Raw genomic sequence first — 19,943 nt, forward strand, 5'->3', positions numbered from 1 at the left:
TACACATGGAGACTATACATTTTGGGATTCTTTCAAATGAAAGGCAAAGTGTAGTACAGACAATAGCATATTAATCTCTCACTACAGTCTTGTGTTTTGATTCCCAGAACTTCTTGTTAAGTCAACTATGAGAATAATAGCAGTGGGGACTTTCCATCTGTCAGATGTTTACAAAGCTGTGAACACAAGCAATAATTTCCTGCGATATCAGCGCTTGGAAAGCTTACACAGAACAAAGAGCATAACAAAAAGAGTGCTTTTGTTCAAGGAAGGTGGAATTCTTGCTTATTGGAATTTACTTTTGGGCAGTGAAATGGTACTTTTAAAAGACAAAAAAATAGTGGTGTTGCTTCAGAAAACACAGAAAATGTTGCTGTGTGAGTTGAATACCTACTCCAGATGAGGAGCAAACATTGCAATATTCTATTTCAGAAGATTGAATATATTATAAAATCTGCTTTTCTTCAAGACACAGTTTGTTCTATATTTAAATATTACCAAGCTAATAAAATACTGAAAAATGGGAAATGTACTTCTATTATTTGCTTTTTACCTCTTTGTAATCTGAGTAGGATCCTGGAGACTTGGATCCAGTTCAAAGACTTCATTATCTAGTAGCCTTCGGAGTGTTATATCTGCCAGCTGCTCCATTATCCTGAACGCCTCATCAATATTAAGGAACATGGAGAAGTCTCGTTCTTTACTTGAAGTGGTGATGCGGATGATATCAGTCATAAAGACATTGGAGGTTCTTTCCAGTTTCTGGACATCAACCCAGGGAACTAGAAGTTTTACTGCCATTTGAAAAAGAGCACAAGCCTCTTAGGAACTGAGTTTAAACTTTTCATAGACTTCAGAAATATGCAAACATATTAAAATTCAGAACGGACTTTAAACCAGTACAAAGGGGAAGAAAAATATCTTTCTGTATATTAAAATACAAAACCACAAAAACCATAAATGCCTAATACGTGCCCACTCTTCATTCTCCCATGTTCCAAACCGAAAGCTTCTCTTTTGAGGGATTTCTCTCATAAGGCTCTTTTAGTTTTCATGGAAGATGCTAAATCACTAAGTAACCTAGAAAGGCATCTTCTCCCACAAAACAGGATATATTTCATTCATTAGGGGGTGGCAAGAACGTGACAAAAGGTTCCAAGGCCATCTACCCTGCTGGAAGAAGACTTTGAGAAACATGAGAAATTGGCCTCCTATTCACTTAGGATAGTTTCAGGGAAGCAGCAGGCTAGCTTGCTTCCGTAATGGATGTTATTTGGGTGGAAACGAGATCCAGAGTCTGGAAACAGAAATAAACTGAATGACTATGCAACACAATGTGGAAACAGTTGCACTAGGGTACTTATCAGTGCATTCTATGGGATGGTCCCCCTCACACTATCATGTGGCATAAATACTTAGCTAACAGTTTTATATACATAAATTATTATATCTACATATCAGAAGTATCCTCTGAGGAGGAAGAGACTGACATCACCCTTTAACAAGGCTGAAAATAGCAATAAAACTAAAGGCTCACAAATTAGTTTAACTACTGTGGAGACCATGTCATCAGAAAACAATTGTGTGCTTTTCTGTCTCTGTCCAGTTTCAGAGACCCATTTCTATTACCTATATAGTATAATGAGGTAGAAAAGAAGAGTGAGAAATACCACATATGAAATACAAAAGCTACATACACACACACACCCACACACACACACACGAGATAACAGATCCACATGAAAATATGAAGAAGGCTGCAATGTCACCCATAAATAGAACTCTGAAGAAAATTACTATGCATATTAATTTAATCTTCCCATTTTAATATTTTTTAAATAACTGACAGCTGTACATTTTGTCCAGAAACATCTAACTGCACGTTACAAAGCCCAACTACAATTAAGAAAGAGTACAAGATAGCATTTTTGATATTGATATTCTGCTAAATCATGTAAGTCACTACCTGAAGAAGAGAAAAAGAATCAGCTATATTGGATGGCTATGGAAGGAGATCATTTGCCTTTTATACAAGTTCCAAGACTAACAAATCTGACTGCTGTTTACTGAAAAGCACTTGAAGCTATATTAGATTTCCACCTGAGTTAACAACTGCTGGAAGCTTACCCAGGACTCTCCTTGCCAACAAACATAGGGATTATTCTATGTTCTAATATTCTAATCTATCAATATCCCAGGCCAATTTCTTGTTGACAATGAAGTCATAACGAGGCAGCAATTTAAAGCATTACCTTTATTTGTTTTGTTATATAAAACATGTCCATGATAATTAATTACATTTATAAGTGAGTTTACTGTGTTATTCTATAACTATAATCCTGTCAAGAGGGTTCCCTGATTTTAAGTTTTTCTATTTAAATATAGCATATTAATGTCACATAAATTGTTTATGAATGGCTGTAAAATATTTTTATTCAGCAAAGCCAGACAGCCAAGGAACCAAAGACTAACTATCTAGAGTTGTGCTAACATTATTATTATTAAAGTTGTTATCAAACAAGTCAGCCAAGTATGCCATAATGGCTTACATTCTGTAAGAAACAGGACCACCATGGCAAATTGCAAAATGGTCAAAACCTGTAGTAAAAAATATAACTTATTTTCAGAGTTTAGGAACAATGAACACTTAATTAAGAACTATGAAAACCTGACAGTGTCCCTTTAAGAAACTGAACATTCCATCTTTTCAAAAGTCTATTATCTTTTCATACCTCTCCCTTCTGGGAGTATCTTGGAACACGTTTCAGTGAAAGAGCCCTTCTCTTGTCAAAGTACTGTGACCTCACATAAAACTAATATCATGACCAGAAATAATCTAAGGAATGTTTTGGTCAAGTAGCAGAACCAGAAGATTTAGCACTTTGCCTCCAACAGCACTGGCATTTCAATAAAATAGAATTAAAATGTCTACCGAGACTCATTTATTTCTGGTTTGTAATTCATGCATCATTTTCTCCTAGCAGTTGTATCTGGGTGTGTAAGAACCATGTTTCCACTGGCATTATTTTCTAAAGTCGTAAGACTTCAGCAATGCTACTTAAAGTGCCTACATCCTTTTGTGGATCAAGCGCAACTGTCACTTTAACTGCCCGAATCCAAAACTTAGATCCTCAAAACTCCCACTCAGTTGCTGCCTAATTCTGTAAGCAGCTAAATTTCCACCAATAAAGTCCTTTAGTCACCTAAAAATCTGCTGCAGGGAATAAGCACAGCCACTTCAGCCCTGACACCCAAGTGCCTAACTCATGCCTAAACCCAAGTGGGAACTATGCAAGAGAAAGACTGAATAACTCTACAGCCCAGTGGCTCATCTGGAATGTGGGAGACCCAAGTTCAATTCCCTGTTCCAATGACTAATTATTTGTACCCAATGAAATGTCTCTCTTGTTGAAGCCATTCCACTGGGTACAAATAATTAGTCATTGGAACACTGAAAACGGAGACCTACCCCAGAATATCCCATGGCATAGTAGTTAGGGCGCTGTATTGAGAGGTGGGAGACGTGCTCCCAATCAAACAGAGGAGGCCTCCTACATACTGGCTGAGTGCTCTGAACCAAAAGCAGCCACCACCTCCTGTTTTTCGTGAGGAAGGGCTTAGGTGCCAAACTCCAGGACAGGCTTCCTGACTGTGGATCCCAAGCAGAGATAGCGCCTCCCTCTGACCCAGTCTTAGGCATTTAAATCCCATTGGGGACTGGTCACACGCCTCTCTTTGGCATTTCCTATTGGCTAGTTTAAGCGGCTCTTCACCCCCACGCTGGCTTTTGCGGATCCCATTCTTCAGCACCTAACTCTCCCCATGCATCGTTCAGGGAGCCTGGGTGTCTAACTCAGGGCTGTGCATTCCATTAGGCAACAGAGTTAAGTTAAGCCTTGCAATGCTGAGACTAAATTCCCTTTGTGGATCTACTCCTTACTGACTATGACATGAAAACCAGAATGACAAATTCCTTGCTTCACAATAAGTGTCAATATTCTCCAATATTAATCTTTCACAACTATAAATTAATTAATTAATTCACTGTCAATTGACAAACACGACAAATAATTTGTGTTCAGATCGTATCTGTCACCAATATCGGAGATGAGAAAAAAAATTGTATCTACATTAAATACCATCAATTAAGTTTAGGATCAAAATTTAGGAAAGATGGTGTGTTGAGGGTTTTTTTGGGGCTGTTCAGAATATAGTTCAAGAGAAAAACTGTTAATGAAGACTGTTTTGCTTTTTTATTTACATTCCCAAATATTGGACTAATTAATGCATGAGACCCAGGAAGTGAAACGGACTATAAACAAAAGTGAATGAGCAGTTTATTTTCACGGTCCAAGATGAAAAATGAGCATAAATGTAAATTAGATTTATTTCAATTTTGCACTTTAATAGTCTAAAGTCTTATTAACAGAGATATGGGGCTATTTCTTGATATGTAGTATAATATTTGATCATGTCCCTTCATTATCCTTTAGCCATCGCCAGTATTACAATGAACCTTTGCGAATAATATTAAGGCATCTTTTTGCTTTGATTTGTAAGGATCCATTTTACTGTGTGCGCTACCTGTTACTGTATAACAGGTAACTTTGAGACTTAACTGTGGGAAACTATGGTGAGAGGAAGTCATCCACAACAAAAAAGATTTCATATGTGCATCATATATTAGTGTACAGTCAACACAATATTTAAACAGAGACTGAGCTAACTATGCATCAAAATACCAATTACATTTTTCCAAGTCATATGCAATTTCTGTATTATAATCAGCAGCAAATTTACTTGTACTTCAAATCTTAGCTCTGTTATTGACACTTGTTGCAAGTGCAGTAGGAAAACCGGGTTGTAATAAAGTAGAAGGAAAAAAGAGACATTAATTGCTAATCGTAGAAATTAAGAGTTAACATTTTGCATATTATATTGTACTCTAATTCATCTTTAATTTAAATCTATAAATATAATAATTGAATAATCACACAATCAGATTTGACTTGACAAAATAACTCTCCTATGCATAAATGGTAAAGTCACCCTGATCATTAGAGTATAACTAACTAAGTTTCATTCTGCTGTTCCTGCTAGAGTTATGGTAGGAAATACAGCAATCCCTACATTGTTACTCAAAGGTATAATCCTGGTAAAGTAAGTAAGTAAGTGTGTATGAGAAACACAAACACCCTGAAAAGAAAAAACAATTAAAAGGCTGTCCTCATTTATAATTTCAATCATCCAAGACTGAATATGGAGGGCATCTTATAAGAACAGCCCCAGGGGCTCCAATGGACACATGAGACCATATCTTTTGGACTGGCTTCTTAGTAGTGACTATCTGGTACATTTTTTAAAGCTACTCTTAAAACTTAACTTGTCACCTCTGTAAAAAATTTAAAGGTTGAAAAAGGGAAGATGAAAGTTTTGATATTTGGGGGTTGTTTGTTTTAACTCTCCCTTATTTGTAAAACTTGTTCAGAAGCTTAAAAAAAATCATTCCTTTTCAGTTGAAAATACTGATTTTCCCCTTCCACTTTGTCAATTGGAGCATTAGATATAAGCTTCATTATTTTTACTGCTCACATTACTTTAAAGTATATAAATGATATCACACAGTTCTAAGAAGAGAGGTTTTTAGCCAACTTACACTTCCTTTATTGTCTGTCTCTGCACTAACTGCAGCTAACAGTGCTATTTTTGTATGTGTGCGTGTGTGCACACCTATAGCAAAGGGACTGTTTCTGAATGACTAAGTTCTGTATTAAAATAGGTATTTAAGAATCTGTCACATCAGATACATTTTAAGGCAGATCTACTTTGGGATCTGAACTATTTAGCATGCTGGCCTTGAGAGCAGACTGTTTTGCTGACAAACATCACTGGGGCCACTTCACACTTAAAAAACCCAACGGTTTAAAGCAATTATCATTTTTGTACAATAGTAAGGAAAGAGTTTGTTATCATTTGTCATCCATTTTTATATTTTACTTAAAGCATGGAATTTTTAAAAGCAAATTAAACAGGATAGCAAGTTTAAGAACTCTTCACTGTTACATTAGCCAAATGTCATAGAATAAGATTAGACTTCAATAGATCAACTTAAAAACTACCCAAAAAGTTATATCTAAGTTTACAAGTCTGCATATGGTATGTTTACACTTACATTCTTTGCCCAGGAAGAAGGAATAAAAACAGAGGTGATTGATACTCAGATAAAGCCAGCCTTGGCGAGGAACTTTACCCTTCCAGCAGCAGCATGAATAATAGGTAATTAACTTCTCTGCTTCAGGGAAGTTAAATCTGGCTTCAAATTTTACTAGCGCCTCTCGAAACTTCTCCGGATCCTCCTCCTGCTCTGCTAGTTTACTTCTGGTCTCTTCTGCTATCAGTGCCTGATTCAACGACAAGATAATTTATTATGGCATACTGGTAGTTTGCCCAAACTAGTTATTACAAGATGTCAGCACGTTTTTTTTAAATCCTGATTCTCTCTTAGAAAGGTATCCAAGTTGATCTGCAAGTTACACAGACATTCACACAATATTTGTAGTCTGTTTACCCTCACTTCCAAACCCAGCCTTCTTTTTGGCCTGAGGTTATAACAGAAAAAAAATGTTCAGAAAAAAATTGTTCAGAATATTATTTATAACTGAAGTCTTGATACCAATAATGGCTTGCTTCGATCACCACAATTATTTCAAATAACCAAGAGAAAGCAATAAACATTACCGGAATACCACTCAACATATGATGGCTGTAGAAGCTTTTATTTGGCTTACACAGCACAAAGCTACAGTAACAATTTTTTATATTGATCAGCACTACCACCAAGAAACAGTGCAGCAAAGTATATGATAACTTGAAATAAGCGTTTAACAATTGTTTTTAAGACTTGAAGTACGTTTATACCAAGCTAATTAAGTACTGTGTCTTTCCATTATAGTTCTACAATAAATAATGATGAGAGAAAGACGGTTAAATGCAAATTGCTTGGCTAAATGCAAATTTACTTCAACTGCTACAAAATACAAATTAGTCCTACTGGAATACTGTAAACCCGTATGCCAAATGTCTATAGCATAAACATGAGACCTGATGTGACAATAAAAATATGGGCCCATTATTCATTATGAAACCTGCAGAATTCTAGGTGTCCTGCTTTCACTTTCATGGCCACAGAATTATCAAAAGATGTGAGTTTTATTCAAGCCTTTCAGTGCACTTGGATGTACAGGGTGTAGAAAGGAAAGATAGATCACTGAACTACTGCCAGAAATAGGAATTTAAAAAAAGAAAAACAGAGCTTCTCAACAAGGTGCACTCTGTATAGATGTTGCATCAAGGATCAAGCAAGTGATGGTGCCATTTTTTCCCACATAGGGATAAAATCTAGATATAGCAACAGACCATTTGGAACTAGTCTTTTAAACCCAGATGTTCTGAATGGCCTTCAGTCCCTAGATTCCCCTACTTTTAGAATTCTACCTGAATGCCTTTTCATGCTATCTATTTCTGTAACATCACAGATAATCAAGAGTCTAACTGCAGTCCATGGGACCAATGATATCACTGATGTTAGAGATTCATGTAGACTAGGATGTCAGAGCATTGCTGTTCTGACTAACCTCTCCAAATTAAAAGATTGAGCTCCTTGAGCAGGGGCAGTACCCTCTTAGAAATCCAAGCAACCTTCTTCTTCAAAGTGTGTGGGATCAAGGCTGGCTTCTCACATAAGCACTGTCCCTGGACAGTGGAACTCCATCACATCTTACATGGGTCTTGTGCGAGTAAGTTCAAGTCATCTGTCAATTACGTGTCTGGTAAAAATTTCCAATCTTGAGTGGATGGGTCTGAGAGATTGAGTGCATGGATAGAGCTGGACAGGAGAGACTAATGGGATATATTAAGAAAGTATGAGAGAGACAGAGACACTAGGGGAGAAGGAAGGAAGCAGGAAAAGAAAAGACTATAATGGAGAATATACACAATTACAGGAACACAATGCGTGTGTGGTGTAGGATCAAGAAAAGAGAATAAATACGTATCGAAGAAAACTCAAGAAACAATACATCACGATCTGTTACAGGAAATAAAATTGGAGTGAAGCCAGAATGGGAAAGAATTTATAACTTCATCTTTCTCCCTTCCATTATAACATCTCATTTGCAGAGGTTCTGAGGACCTGCAGCTCCCACTGACTTCAGCTGGAGGTGCATGAGCTCAGCCCCTCTGAAAATCAGGCCCTGCAAGTAACACATGGAAAGGTGATTGGCAGTACGTTACATTTAACTACAGTACATGACAGACTACACAGCTGTTATTTCCGTAGCGTCCTGAGGCCTGGTGGAAGAGGTATTTTTCACCATAGCTAGGAGGCACCTAGTCATGTGGATATCAGATGAAAATACCATGTAGACATACTTTCCAACTCTTTCCAATGCTAGACGACGGCAAACTAGTGAGACCACTGATACAGAATGTGGAAATTAAGACTTGAAAAAAAAAAAGCTATGTACATTTCATGACAAATATAATTGTGTTCAGAATAAATACAGCTGAGAAGTCACCTCATTTTCTCAAAAACAGTGTCTAGATGGGCAAAAGCTATTATGGCCATGAACAGCAGGTAGATTGATATAGTTTCACAATATCAAGAGTTATTTCTACCAATTCCTTTAACAGTGGGCGGGGGAAAGACAAAAGCAAGACAACTTTTCTTACCTTTACTTTCCCTTTGACAAAACTAACAATATCTTCTTTATTGTCAAAAACAGACAAAGTATGAAGTAAGTTTTGCTCCAGCCACTCCCAGTGTTGATTTATCTCCTCTAAAGTGGCACCTAAAAATTCAAAAAAGAGCTAATTAAAACCCACATTGCAAAAGAAACTATTTCTTCTAAATAAAAAAAAGGAATTAAATGCACTTATGACATACTGTATTAAGAGAAATTAAGTCTCTGATGTCACAAATGAAAACTATTAATAGCAAATAGGTCAGTAAGATGTTACATTTCAAGGCATAACTAGAAAACAAAAGTAATGTTTTTAGTAGTAATTGTTAGTACTTTTAGTTTTCAAGATTTGAATACAAGTTCTCTGCAGACAAATGCTGTTCTGACTTTTCAAGCCGAAAAACACAACAAAGCTTCTTACTGCGTTGTCAGGAGGTGGCTCATTTTGCCATAATGTTCCTTTAGCAGCAATAAGAAAACTGCAGATTTAGGGTTTAACTCTCCTCCCCTCCCCCACAAACACATGCTCTCTCTCATGCACACACAGGTGTACTGCCTTTGGGAGAAGGTTATGTGAACTTTAATTTGGTACGCCGCTGGTGAAGGCTTTTGTAATAATCAAGATGTCTGACAACGAAGGAGTTTGTTTTTTGGCTGTTTTAACACTCCTTGACAAGCCTAAAATGAGAATGTCTGCAGTTTTGGGGAGAAGTAAATTAATAGAATAGGTTTGGAAACATGATGGGATTTCTTTAAAAAGTGATACAACTAATTCTTACTAAATACTTATGAACTCCAAAAATGGGATTTTAATCTCAGGCAGTTTGCTTCAGGCAAAATGCTTGTTGAGCTCCACTGCTGCAAAAAAGCTGCAGTTGTGTGTCATAACAACATAAGAACAGAAGGGCCAGGGCAAGGAATAGAGGCAAGTCGTAAAACAGCACTATTAGGAGAAAAGCTAGCCACACTACAAGATAGGTCCTGCGGGTCAGTCATTAAACAGGTAAAGACGACATGATGTGTTCTTTTCAGTGCCCTGCTGGAAAGAAAGATGAGAGTGAACAAAAATGGAAGAACAGAGCATGGAGGAAGAAAATTCAAGTACAAATCTCATTATCGCAAAAACTGAGTTTTGTAAACATCAAAGATACTGCATGTCGCCTCACACAGGAGAGATTATAAATTTAGCTAAACATTTTCCACCTTCCTCTGCTAGGTTTCCCACAAAGAATGCCAACTGGCAGAGAAATTTTCCAAGATTTAACTTCCTCAACAGGAAGGTCTTGTGATGGAACTTCATAAATACCATCAATCAAGGCATGCACACACAAAAAAAGAAGAAATCATGACGAAAGAAGACAGCCATTTAGATGGCCTTTGCTAATGTTTAGGAGGACCACATGCTCAGAATATTAATTAAGAACACTAGGCCTACTTCTTCACAGGAGCTGTTCTAATATGAAATGACAATTTATTAAATTGGACTTTTAAGCCTGGACAATGTAGATAGACGGTAAACATAGTGGTGGTGAATCAGGCTGTCTTTGTGCATGCAGACTGGAATGACAGACCATAGTAAGGATTGAGTGTTCCACGGTAGTTGCCACATTTTCCTTTTTGCGAGACACCTTGTCCACGCACTGGTCATCTCTCACCTGGACTGCTGTAATCTTCTCCTCTCTGCCTTAGAGTCTCCCCACTCACTCTGTTCAAAATGCTGCTCAAGTTATCTTCCTCCTCTCTGACAATGTCACCTCACCACTTCTTGACTCCCTCTGCTCCTTGATCTCCCCATCTCTTACTCCCTAAATTCAAGCTCCTTGTCTTCAGATACAAGCATGATTTTACTCACCCCTTCCATTTCTGCTGTTACTCCCCCATTCCTCCTCATGCCCCCTACGCTCTTCCCAATCTTTTTGCCTTATTCCTCCCTTTGTTTCCCCTTCTCATACTGCTTCATGGCTTTCTTTTTTTTAATATTGCCCTGTGCCTAGAGTCTCTCGTCCCCACCTGCCAAGCACCCTCTCACTCTTCTTCTTCTCTCCTTTGAGCCCACTTCTTCAGTAATTCCCACACCCACCCTCTCCTAAACCATCTTCAGGTGTCTTGCCTTGTATTTTTTCCAGCATTGCTGTAGCCATGTTGGTCCCAGGATATCAGAGAGACAAGATGGGTGAGGTCATGTCTTTTATTGGAGCAACTTCTGTTGCGGAAAGGGAGACTCAGACAAGCTTTTGAGCTACACAGAGCTTTTCTTCGGGTCTGGAAAAAGTCATCAGAGTGACACAGCTAAACACAAGGTGAGACAGATTGTTAAGCAAAAGGGGTTAACACATGTTGTAGGAGACAAGTTAAAATGAAGTGGGCAATTGACACCTCCACAGTCACAGTACAATTTGCCCCAACTTATAATTAGCTGTGACACTCTGATGACTTTTTCCAGACCTGAAGAAGAGCTCTGTGTTGCTCAAAAGCTTGTCTCTTTCATCAACAAAAGTTGATCCAATAAAAGACATGACCTCACCCATCTTTCCTTCAATTTGTCCATCTTATTATCCTTGTAAGCAATCTGAAAAGGTAGAGAATAGTCTTTGCATGAAAGCTGCCATTTAAGCCAACAGATCCTACCTAAGTGAACCATTAATAATTAATATTCCATTTTTCAACAGTATGTTTACTATCCAGCAATATGGTGGAAACACAAAATTATGTGCTCCCATGAGGATTGCTAGGAGGCACAGGAGCTGCTCCTTGCCTGCATTTCCAACTTTTACTGCAGTAGAAACTTCCTGTAATCCTGTCAACCCAAAACAATCTTGGGAATCTTGAGAACCCCCTCCAGCATGTCACTAGTGCAGGGAGAAATTAATAGGCAGAGTCGCTCAGTTTCTACAGTAAAACCCTAACACTGTTTTTCTGTTCCAAGGCTCTGGCTTCGTAGGAACTTAGGAGAGGCAGAGTCTCAGCAGCTTTTCCCCAGCCCCTTCGCTAAGTAAGTTCAAGTATCAGCCATTGGGGAAGGAGGATAAGAAAAGAAGCACAACAGAAAAGGCAGCTTAGAAAATTTCAACACTCTGCTAAAGAAAGTCGGGTTCTGCTGTGCTTCTGTCTGCTATTGCCAGCCTTAGCAGGAAGCCTGCTTCTTCCCCAGCGACTGATGGCAGCATTTCCCAACAAGAGAATTATTAGTTAGAAGCACCTTTCATTTGTATTGTTCTTAATATCTTCATGGATTTTTTGCTCATAAAACCACAAACATGCTTTGACTACAAAAGACACTTAAGAAATAAGAATGGTCACAGTAGGTCAGACCAATGCCCAGACCATTTAGCCCAGTATCCTGTCTTCCGACAGTGGCCAATGCCAGATGCTTCAGAGGGAATAAACAGAAGAGGGTGATTTATCAAGTGATCCATCCCGTCATCCAATACAGCATCAGTCATAGGCTTAGCCATCTTGACTAACACCCATAGATCGACCTATCCTTCATGAACTTATCTAATTATTTTTTCAACCCAGTTATACTTTTGGCCTTCACAACATTTCCTAGCAATGAGTTCCAAAGAATGACTGTGCGTTGTGTGAAGAACTACTGCCAAGACTTATCAAGCCCTCAGACTGCTACCCCTTCCTATTTCTCCATATATGCACCAATGACACTGCCAGGAACGACCTTAAGCAGATCACTGCAGACTACGTAGCTCTGGGAAGAAGGATAAAGGAGTTTGAGGTGCAAGTGGTGTTCTTGTCCATCCTTCCTGTTGAAGGAAAAGGCCCAGGTAGGGACCATCGAATTGTGGAAGTAAATGTGTGGTTACGCAGGTGGTGTCGGAGACAGGGCTTTGGATTCTTTGACCATGGTATGTTGTTCCAGGAAGAAGGATTGCTAGGAAGAGATGGGATCCACCTAACAGAGAGAGGGAAGAGCATATTCACAGGCAGGCTGGCTAACCTAGTGAGGAGGGCTTTAAATTAGGTTCGCCGGGGGAGGGGGATCTCAGCCCAGAGGTATGTGGGGAAGTGGGACACCAAGAGGAAGCGCAAGGAGGAGGGTGAAACAGAGGAGGCCTCCTAATTTGTACTGTAACTATGAGAAAGTAGGGCAATCAGCTAGTTATCTTAAGTGCCTGTACACGAACGCAAGAAGCCTGGGAAATGAGCAGGAGGAACTGGAAGTCCTGGCACAGTCAAGGAACTATGATGTGACTGGAATAACCGAGACTTGGTAGGGTAACTCACACAACTGGAGCACTGTCATGGATGGGTATAAACTGTTCAGAAAGGACAGGAAGGGGAGAAAAGGTGGAGGAGTTGCACTATATTTAAGAGAGCAATATGATTGCTCAGAGCTCCAGTATGAAACTGGAGAAAAGACTGTTGAGAGTCTCTGGGTTAAGTTTAGAGGTGAGAGCAACAAGGGTGATGTCATGGTGGGCATCTGTTATAGATAACCAGACCAGGAGGATGAGGTAGATGAAGCTTTCTTCAGACAACTAGTGAAAGTTTCCAGATCACAGTACCTGGTTCTCATGGGGGACTTCAATCACCCTGACATCTACTGGGAGAGCACTACAGCAGAGACGAGACAATCCAGGAAGTTTCTGTAGAGTGTTGCGGACAACTTCCTGGTGCAAATGCTGGAAGAACGTACTAGGTGCTGTGCTCCTCTTGACCTGCTGCTCACAAATCGGGAAGAATTGGCAGGGGAAGTAGAAGTGGATGGTAAGATGGGCAGCAGTGACCATGAGATGGTAGAATTCAAGATCGTGACAAAAGGAAGAAAGGAGAACAGCAGGATACAGACCCTAGACTTCAGAAAAGCAACTTTGACTCCCTCTGGGAACTGTTGGGCAGGACCCCCTGGGAGGCTAATATGAGAGGGAAAGGAGTCTAAGAGAGCTGGCTGTATTTTAAAGAAACCTTATTGAGGGCACAGGAACAAACCATCCCAATGTGCAGAAAGAATAGCAAATATGGCAGGCAACTAGCCTGGCTTAACAAAGAAATCTTCGGTGAGCTTAAACACAAAAAGGAAGCTTACAAGAAGTGGAAGCTTGAACAGATGACTAGGGAGGAGTATAAAAATACTGCTCCAGCATGCAGGAGTGAAATCAGAAAGGCCAAAGCACAACTAGAGTTACAGCTAGCAAGGGACGTGAAGGGTTTTTCTACAGGTATGTTAGCAACAAGAAGGTGGTGAGGGAAAGTGTGGGCCCCTTACAGAATGGGGGAGGCAACTTATTGACAGATGATGTGGAAAAAACTGAAGTACTCAATGCTTATTTTGCCTCTGTCTTCACAGTCAAGGTCACCTCCCAGACTACTGCACTGTGCAGCACAGAATGGGGAAGAGGTGAGCAGCCCAAATTGGAGGATTGGGCTAAAATAAATCTGATGAGGTTCAACAAGGACAAGTGCAGAATCCTGCACTTAGGACGGAAGAATCCCATGCACTGCTACAGACTGGGGACCGACTGGCTAGGCAGCAGTTCTGCAGAAAAGGACCTGGGGGTTACAAGAAGCTGGGACAAGAAGCTGGATATGAGTCAACAGTGTGCCCGTATTGCCAAGAAGGCTAACGGCATATTGGGCTGCATTAGTAAGAGCACTACCAGCAGATCGAGGGAAGGGATTATTTCCCTCTATACGGCACTAGTGAGGCCACATTTGGAGTACTGTGTCCAGTTTTGGGCCCCCCACTACAGAAAGGATGTGGACAAATTGGAAAGAGCCCAGAGGAGTGCAACAAAAATGATTAGGGGGCTAGAGCATATGACTTATGAGGAGAGGCTAAAGGAACTAGGCTTGTTCAGTCTGCAGAAAAGAATGAGGGGGGATTTGATAGCAGCCTTTAACTACCTGAAAGGGGGTTCCAGGAAGGACAGAGCTAGGCTGTTCTCAGTGGTAGTAAATGACAGAACTAGGAGAAATGGTCTCAGGTTGCAGTGGGGGAGGTCTAGATTGGATATTAGGAAAAGGTTTTCACTAGGAGGGTGGTGAAGCACTGGAATAGGTTACCCAGGGATGTGGTGGAATCTCCATCCTTAGTGGTTTTTAAGGTGCGACTCGACAAAGCCCTGGCTGGGATGATTTAGTTGGGGTTGATCCTGATTTGAGCAGGGGATTGGACTAAATGACCTCCTGAGGTCTCTTCTATTCCTAATATTCTATTATATGATTCTTACTGTTTGTTTTAAACCTGCTGCCTCTTAATTTCATTGGGTGACCCCTGGTTCTTGATATATGAAGGGGTAAGTAACATTTCCTTATTCATTTTCTCCACTCCATTCATGATTTTATAGACCTCTATTGAATTGCCCCATAGACATCTCTTTTCCAAGCTGAACACTCCCAGTCTTTTTAATCTCTCCTCATACGGAAGCTGTTCCATGCCCCTAATCATTTATGTTGCCCTTCTCTGTACCTTTTCCAGTTCTAATAGATTTTTTTTTCAGATGGGGCAAACAGAACTGCACACTGTATTCAAGGTGTGGGTGTACCATGGATTTCTATAGTGGCATTATGATTTTTGCCGACTTATTATCCACCCCTTTCCTAATGGCTTCTAACGTTCTGTTAGCTCTTTTGACTGACGCTCCACATCGAGCAGATGTTTTCAGAGAACTATCCACAATGACTCCAAGATCTCTTTCTTGAGTGGTAACAGCTAAGTTAGACCCCATCATTTCATATGTATAGTTGGGGTTATGTTTTCCTGTGCATTTATCAACACTGAGTTTCATCTGCCATTTTCTTGACCAGTCACCCAGTTTTGAGAGATCCCTTTGTAATTCTTCGCAGTCAGCTTTGGATGTATCTATCATGACTAATTTTGTATCATCTGCAAATTTTGCCATCTCACTATTTACCCCTTTTTCTAGATCATTTATGAATATGTTGAATAGCACAGGTCCCAGTACAGATAACCCTGGGGAACCTCTCCCTATTTACCTCTCTCCATTCTGAAAACTGATCATTTATTCCTACTCTTTGGTTAAAAGACAGGAAACAGTTGGTGATCCATAAGAGGACCTTCCCTCTTATCCTACAACTCCTTCCTTCACTTAAGAGCCTTTGATGAGTGACTTTGTTAAAAGTTTTCTGAAAGTCTAAATACACCATATCAATTGAATCATTCTTTTCCACATTTACTGATCCCCCTGGAAGAGTTCTGATAGATTGGTGAGGCATGATTTCCCTTTACAAAAGCTATGTTGACTCTACCCCAAAAATGCATGTTCATTTATGTGTCTGATAATTCTGTTTTTTACTATGGGTTCAACCAATTTGCTTAGTACTGAAGTTAGGCTTACTAACCTGTAATTGCTAGGATCGCCTCTGGAGACTTTAAAAATAAATAAATAAATAAATCAGCATTACATTAGCTACCCTCCAGTCATCTGGTACAGAGGCTGATTTAAATGATAGGTATACATCACAGTTAGTAGTTCTGCAATACCATAACTAAGTGAATATCACCTGGGCCAGTTGACTTATTACTGTTTAATTTCTCAATTTGTTCCAAAACCACCTCTATCGACACCTCAGTCTGGGACAGTTCCTCAGATCAACCATCTAAAAAGAATGGCTCAGCTGTGGGAATCTCCCTCACGTCCTCTGCAATGAAGCCCAAGGCACAGAATTAATTTAGCATCTCCACAACAGCCTGGTCTTCCTTGAGTGGTCCTTTAACACCTCAATCATCTAGTGGCCTCACTGACCGGCAGACTTCTTGTTTCAGATGCAATTAAAATAATCTTTGGTGTTACATTTTTCTTCTTTTGATAGTTCCTCTTCAAATACTTTTGGCCTGCCTAATTCTACTTTTGCACTACACTTTCTATTTTCCTCACTAGGATTTGATTTCCAAATGGTAAAGGATGCCTTTTTGCCTCTAAACACCTCTTTTACTCTGCTGTTTAGCCATGGTGGCAGTTTTTGGTCCTCTTACTATTTTTTTTATTTGGGGTACATATTTAATTTGAGCTACTATTATGGTGTTGTTAAAAAATACCAGCATTTGCCAACATTTCACTCTTGTGACTGTTGCTTTTAATTTCCATTTAACTAGCTTCCTCGTTTTTGTGCAGTTCCCCTTTTTGAAGTTAAATGCTACTGTGGTGGGTTTCTTTGGTATTTTCTCCTCACATAAGGATGTTAAATTTAATTACGTGACAGTCATTACTACTTAGTGATTCAGCTACATTTACCTCTTGAACCCGATCCTGCATGCCAATTAGTACTAAATCAAGAATTGCCTCAATTCCAAGACTAATTGCTCCAAGAAGCAGTCATTAATGGTGTCTAGAAATTTTATCTCAGCATCCCATCTGGAGGTGACATGTACCCCCCCAGTCAATATGGGGTAGTTAAAATTCCCCATTATTATTGGGTTTTCTGTGTTTGTAGCCTCTCTAATAGCCCTGAGCATTTCACAATCACCATCACGACCTTGGTCAGGTGGTTGGTAGTATATTCCTATTGCTATACTCTTCTTATTTAAGCCTATCCATAGAGATTCTGTTGTACAGTTTGATTCATTTCAGATTCTCATCTTATTTGACTCTATGCTTTCTTTCCCATATAGTACCACTCTCCCACCAGAACGGGCTATTCTATCATTCCTGTGTATTTTGTACCCTGGTATTACTGAGTCCCATTGATTATCATCATTCCACCAAGTTTCTGTGATGCCTATTTTATCAACCTTCTCATTTAATACGAGGCACTAAAGTTCATCCATCTTTGTATTTAGACTTCTAGCATTTGTATACAAGCACTTATAAAATTTGTTCACATTTAGCCTTCATGTGATGCAATTGAATGGGACTCTTTCGTTTGATTTTTTCATATACTTTAACTTCTACCCTCTTTAGTAGGATACAGAAAATCCCTGTTAATAGATTCTCCCGTAAGGAGAATTCTCCCGTGTGCTCCTCTGCACCTGTCGACTGTCCCCCCAGCTTTAGTAGAAAAACTCTCTAAAACCTCTAATTTTACATGCCAGCAATCCCGTTCCCTTTTGGTTTAGGTGGAACCCATCCTTCCTGTACAGGTTCTTCCTTTTCCAAAACAATCTCCAGTTCCCTAAAACCCTCCTCCCTATTCCATCATCTCATGCACGCATTGAGACCCTGAAGTTCTGCCTGTCTAACTGGCCCTGCGTGTGGAACTGGAAGCATTTCAGAGAATGCTACCATGGAAGATCTGGACCTCAATCCCTCACATAGCAGCCTAAGTTTGGCCTCCAGGACTTCTCTCCTACCCTTCCCTATGTCACAGGTACCTACATGTACCATGACCACCAGCTCCTCCCCTGCACTGCACATAAGTCGGTCTAGATGTCTCAAGAGAGCCACAACCTTCGCACCTGGCAGGCAATACACCATGTGGTTCTCCCAGTCATCACAAACCCAACTATCAATATTTCTAATAATCAAATCCCCCATTACTATTACTATGTCTCTTCCTAATAAGTCTCCTGCCTTGGAGGGGTATCCTCAGTGCGAGACGATACCATGACATCATCTGGAAGGACGGTCCCAGCTATGCAATCGTTTCCCCTCCATGCCAGCTTGATGTTCTGCTTCCCTGAAACTTTCATCCTCCTCAATACCATAGAGGCTGTCAGACTGGGAGTGGGACTGCGCTACTCTGTCCCAGAAAGTTTTGTCTATGTACATCTCTGTCTCTCTTAGCCTGCTCAGCCACTCTGGTCTCAAGAGCCTGTACTCGGTCTCTGAGGGCCACGAGATGCTTGCACCAAATGCACACATACATCAACTGCCCACAAGGCAAGCAATCATATATGCTGCATTCAGTGCAATAAACGGGATAGCCGCCACATCTGCCTCTTCCCCTCCCTCCCCTCCCCAGCGCTGCTGAATCCACATTGTGTACATAAATGCAATATTGATTTACACAACCAGAATTATCTTCTACTGCCTTGGAAAAATTAACTGTTTCTTAAAATAGTGCATCTTGAAAATCCATTTGGGAGAAGGGGGAAATTCAAGAACGTATTGTGTTATTTGTTAAAGGCTTTCTAAAACATCTATAAAAAAAATCTTAGCCATTCCAACCACCCATGTGGTTCCCCTCAAAGCGAAAGACAACAGCTGACTTAGCAAACTGAAGAAGTCTGCACAGAGAAGAGTAATGATCAATCCCAAAGAAGAATATTGCCTATATGTTACTGAGCAAGGAACTTTAGCATTCTTTGAGATGAATATTCAATTTGCATTTTAAAATGCCAAACTCATTTTCTTAGTTACAAAAGCAACATTTAAGAGCATGAAGTATTCTCTTCACACAACATTCTCTCTCTAGTGGTGTGTTCTTCTCTTTCAAATAAAGAGTATCAAGTGAACAGCAATTATGAAAATGAGGAAATGGTAGTACCTAACCACAGCCAAAAACAACACAAAGAACAGACTCTCCCCACTCAATCATGACCTACTACCCTTCGCTCCAGTCTCATATCTTCAAAATACACTAAAAATCACAGTGGTTTTGCAATACGGCTAGGCACCCAACAGGGCAGCATTCTCCAATGCATGGTGCACTTCCTCAAGGAAGAGGAATGGAGAGCACCCACGCACCTTCACAATGTGAAATGAGCGCAGCTGATGAATAAGCCATAAACAACAACTCTAATGTGTGAACTGCCCCACTAATTTCAATGAATACTAAATCTAACACCATTAGTGATATTTTACATGTCAACGTTGTTAACCATTTCACTGCTCAATCCATGTAAGAAAGGAGAGGAAATACCTTATGAAGATCTACACTAGCATTTTCCAAAGCAGGAGGAAGCAAGATGGACTAGCCAGGAGAGCACAGAAAGCGTATAAAAATGCATACATTAAAATGGGTAGGCCTTTAACACCACACAATGGGTTGCTAAGATTTACAACTGGTTTATTTTTCGGAAGGGGTGTTCAGCTTCGAAAAGCATTGGCAACACTGCATTAAGAATTAGTTTAAAGACTACCAAATTCAAGTCTTCAGAGTGTACTAAACTAATGGGTCACTAGCACTATGATACTTTTAAAACATTCAGTATTTTTAAAATTCTTTCTTCTGTGACATTTTATTGTGATCAGAAGAGCTGGGAGACTGTTTATTTTAAATAAACTGCAAGTAAAAATTAACTGCTGATATACGTGTTGATGAAAGACCAGAACAAAAAACCTCCTG

At 39.7% G+C, this 19,943-nt stretch overlaps 1 protein-coding gene across 2 annotated transcripts in view; it reads right to left on the reverse strand.

The window, feature by feature from the left end:
- The window catches only part of TBC1D8 (TBC1 domain family member 8), a 71,503-nt gene that overhangs the window by 34,742 nt on the left and 16,818 nt on the right, over positions 1-19,943 (reverse strand). For both annotated transcript variants that reach the window (XM_067563569.1, XM_067563568.1), the window contains exons 3-5: positions 8,731-8,849; positions 6,173-6,401; positions 554-794 (exon numbers count right to left, since the gene is read on the reverse strand). In XM_067563569.1, coding sequence (XP_067419670.1) covers positions 554-794; positions 6,173-6,401; positions 8,731-8,849 — 589 coding nt within the window. The remainder of the gene's footprint in view (positions 1-553; positions 795-6,172; positions 6,402-8,730; positions 8,850-19,943) is intronic.

This window comes from Emydura macquarii, unplaced genomic scaffold (genome assembly GCF_026122565.2).
Source record: "Emydura macquarii macquarii isolate MOO-44397 ecotype Brisbane River unplaced genomic scaffold, CSIRO-AGI_Emac_v2 contig_2531, whole genome shotgun sequence".
Taxonomy (NCBI): domain Eukaryota; kingdom Metazoa; phylum Chordata; order Testudines; family Chelidae; genus Emydura; species Emydura macquarii.